Genomic DNA, 3,582 nt, shown 5'->3' on the forward strand with positions numbered 1-3,582 from the left:
TCTAAGTGTAACATGTAACTGCACCCTCAGAGACCTCTTTATATTAACAGATGAGATTTACTGTTGTCTCAAGTCTGCTCATGTTCAAGAGAACTGACACTTCCAGTTCCTCCTCAAATAAAGGAGAGGGATTGAATGGGAATGAGAGCTTTCTAGAAAGAGCATGATTAAAGCAGGTTCCAAACACCTGACAGAACTAGACTACAGCTGGAAGCTTTTTTTCTACGCAGCTTGTGTCAGTGAACTTCAGCTAGTGGAAGTAGCCACAAACCAGACACACCAATAATTACCCTTGTTTCAAAGCTCACAGCTGAATTCAGAAGTCTGTACTCTGCCCAAGCAGTTAATTACTACTGTACCATTTTTATTTAAAATTGTATGGGGGACATACAGCAGATGCAGTAGGAAGTTGCTGAATCTCCTGGGTTCAGAATTCCAGCATGATAGCAGATGGACCAGCTGTACAACTTTAGCCAATACAATAGTTATAATAAAAGGCCACCTGTGCCACCTCCACGCTGAGTCACTCAGGTGGGCTGGATGATCTGTAACCTTAGTCTGGGGACAATATGGATTGCCTCAGCTATAAGAGAAGTGGTAGAGATCCTGCCTCACTGCCATTAGCAGACCAGGAACTCCTCGGCTCCCTCCAAGTTTTGAAGAGAAGACCACACTGGGGATGGAGTCCTTCGAGGATGGGTGTGGAGAAGGGATGGTTCTAAGCAGATGGGTGTCCTGCAGACTCCAGATTCTTGTGTAGCAATCTTGACCAACTGGGGAGAGAAAGGCATTTGAATCAGAACAAGGAAAAACCATACAAACCATGACTCAGCTTTGAAAAATTCTTAACCCAAAAGAGTAAAAAAGGTCTGTCTGTAATATGCTCTAAGAAAGAATTATTGGTCACTGCCACCTACCCATAAGAAAAATCCTGAACTTTAAACAAAGAAAAAAACAACAGCAGTGCATTTAAGCAACATTAAGCCTTTAGTAATGCAACAATAGGCCTGTTCTATTCTGGAGTGGTGTTGCAGTGGCATGGAAATAACTAGAGACAAGAATTTGCCCGGTAACACAGTGTGAGCTAAAAATCAATAGCTGAAGTGGTATCCCCACTTACAGGTTCTTTACCAATGTAGGAGGGAGGAGGAGAAGACAATGACATTAGAAAAAAATCAAACAAAACAGAAATCAATCAATCAATCAATCAATCAAACAAACACCTTGAACACTTTCCCTAATTTGCCACTTATAGAAAACCCAGTGAAACCACATTTTTACAAAGACCTGGTAATTTTCTTTCTATGCATTTGAATGGCTTCAGCCACAGCAAGATTATGTATTTTTGAGCTTTATAAATATTATGCAGCTTCTCTCAACATGAACAAAAATTGCAGAAGACTGGCATGTAGATTCGTAAGATACAAAAGGGGTCTAAAACCAAGAATAAAAAATAAAAGGCATTACAATAAAAGACAAACTCAAAAATATCTTGGAACATGAATGACCACCTTCATCACATTGTTTCTCCTGAGCATCAGGGGAAAAAAAAGTAATATTAATTTAATGCGAGCTTCCCAGGTCTCTCCTACAAAAATTATCCTTTTAAAAATAAGGTTTTTAGTGCTGTTTTCCTGCACTTCCAAATCAAATATTTACTGCTGTGACTTTTCCCCTATCTTTTGAACTATCTGTCCTGAATGAAATTCTTGAGAGTACTTTGAAACTCAAAGTAGTTACCGCATAATGAAACTATAAACAATTATGTTAATGCAATTAGGCTCTTATGACTTATTCTGCTCTCAAGAGCTACAGAGGAATTATTGCTTTCGTAAATTTGAAATTACCTACTTCTAGAAATGTACTTCCTTCCCCCAACCTTTAGGTAAACACCATCAGATACACACATACCAATTGAAAGTCAACATACCTGCTGTAAGAAGGCCTTCTTCTTCATTTATGTGCAATGGGAGAGTGGCATATTCATTGTGATGGCCCTTGTACTGTTTTACACACTTAGCTACTCTCAGGTCCCAGAGCTTTATCTGTGAGAATTGAAACAGTAATGGAAGAAAGTACATTTTAGCAAGATAGGAACAATCTGACAGTAAGCTGCTGATGAAATGGAAATATGGATCTGGAAACAGGGGGAAATAAACAGCAGCCCAAGATATGGTACTAAGACCTAGGCACAAGTGGCCACATTATCTGAACCACTGGCTTAGGATCCTGGTTGAAAAAAAGGCATTTAAAGAAAACAATCCCGTTTTCTTTGCAGCCCTCAGGAAGTTTCCCAAGCACAACTTCCAAACATCACAGAACTACAAGTCTCTTAAGTGGGAATACAGAGCTCCACAGGCCATTCACAACTTTCTTCTGACCAATCAGCAAAGGGGAGGGCTGGGACACAAAATAACTAATATGCTCTCCAAAGAATATGGCATCCTGTTTCAAGATTCAGAGATGAACTTGACAATGGCCAACAGACCAAACAGGACAAGATCTAACTGTCCATAAAATAAATGAAGCTCTACCTTTCCGGCCATGTCTGCTGCCATAAGATAGTATTCAGCCTGGAGAAGACACACTGACGTAACTGCTGAGTCATGGAAGAGACGAACAGCTTTCCAGCTCTGGCCCTTCTGGCTGCGCTGACGGACATCAATGCTGAAAATCTCCCCTGAACGGCAACCATTGTACAGCACTGGAGTCTGGATAAAACCAAAAGTGAAAGAGGAAATGACCCTCATAACGTTTCATAGGATTTTACAGCCGTCTCCAGGAGGTTGCTATGGCTGGCTTTCTAGGGAGGCATGTTCTCATTTTTTTGTGATCCACAAACAATTTCACTGAAAATGGAGGGTAGCTAAAACAAAAGTATCAGTGTCCCATTGTGAAACACTGCAGCCAACAACAGACTTCCAATTCTACCTTCAAATATGAGGCAGCAAAAGATGAGTTAATTACTAAATAGAAGCTTGTGCCAATGGTTAGAGAAGGGGAAATGGATATTAGGTTACCTACATTTTATTTCCACCTTTAATGCTGACCCCATATGACTGAACAAATTGCTTCAATTTTGGGAGTAAAATGGCAGCAATCCTATAGCTCAAGGTCCACTGATGAAAGATGCTATGAATGTCAAGCATTATTACTACTATTCCTTGTACCTGATTCACTTATTTTTTAGCTCATATCCATTTGACAAACACTGATTCCCTTTGCCCCTTCTGTATATTACTAATGGAACTTGAAATTGGAGCAACTTACTTTTGTTGCTTCTCTACCCTGTGCCAGCATCAGATAAAAAGGCACTTTTATTACTGAACAGCTACTGTACCCATCATGAAGCAGCCACACCACAATGGGTATCCCTGTCTCTAGAAGATTAAAGATTTCTGTTCCTTCCTACCTGGGTTGCAAACTGTTGTGCCAGGACATCGCTGCTGGTTCCAAATGTCTGCCGGTGACCTGTAATCACATTGGTCACAAGAACCCGTCGTGTCTGACCTGAGAAAGATATGAATATATTCATATATCAGCTTGGGAATGGGTGACTAGTGCCTCCTGAGTCGGGGGGGG

General features: G+C 40.6%; 1 protein-coding gene across 1 annotated transcript in view; it reads right to left on the reverse strand.

The window, feature by feature from the left end:
* Positions 1-343: 343 nt before the first annotated feature.
* DCAF4 (DDB1 and CUL4 associated factor 4) overlaps positions 344-3,582 on the reverse strand; it is an 18,911-nt gene continuing 15,672 nt past the window's right edge. The window contains 4 exon segments of the mRNA XM_006030362.3: positions 344-773; positions 1,931-2,045; positions 2,535-2,711; positions 3,413-3,510. Coding sequence (XP_006030424.1) covers positions 580-773; positions 1,931-2,045; positions 2,535-2,711; positions 3,413-3,510 — 584 coding nt within the window. The 3' untranslated portion in view covers positions 344-579.

The sequence above is a fragment of the Alligator sinensis genome, unplaced genomic scaffold (assembly GCF_000455745.1).
Source record: "Alligator sinensis unplaced genomic scaffold, ASM45574v1 scaffold381_1, whole genome shotgun sequence".
NCBI classification, from domain to species: domain Eukaryota; kingdom Metazoa; phylum Chordata; order Crocodylia; family Alligatoridae; genus Alligator; species Alligator sinensis.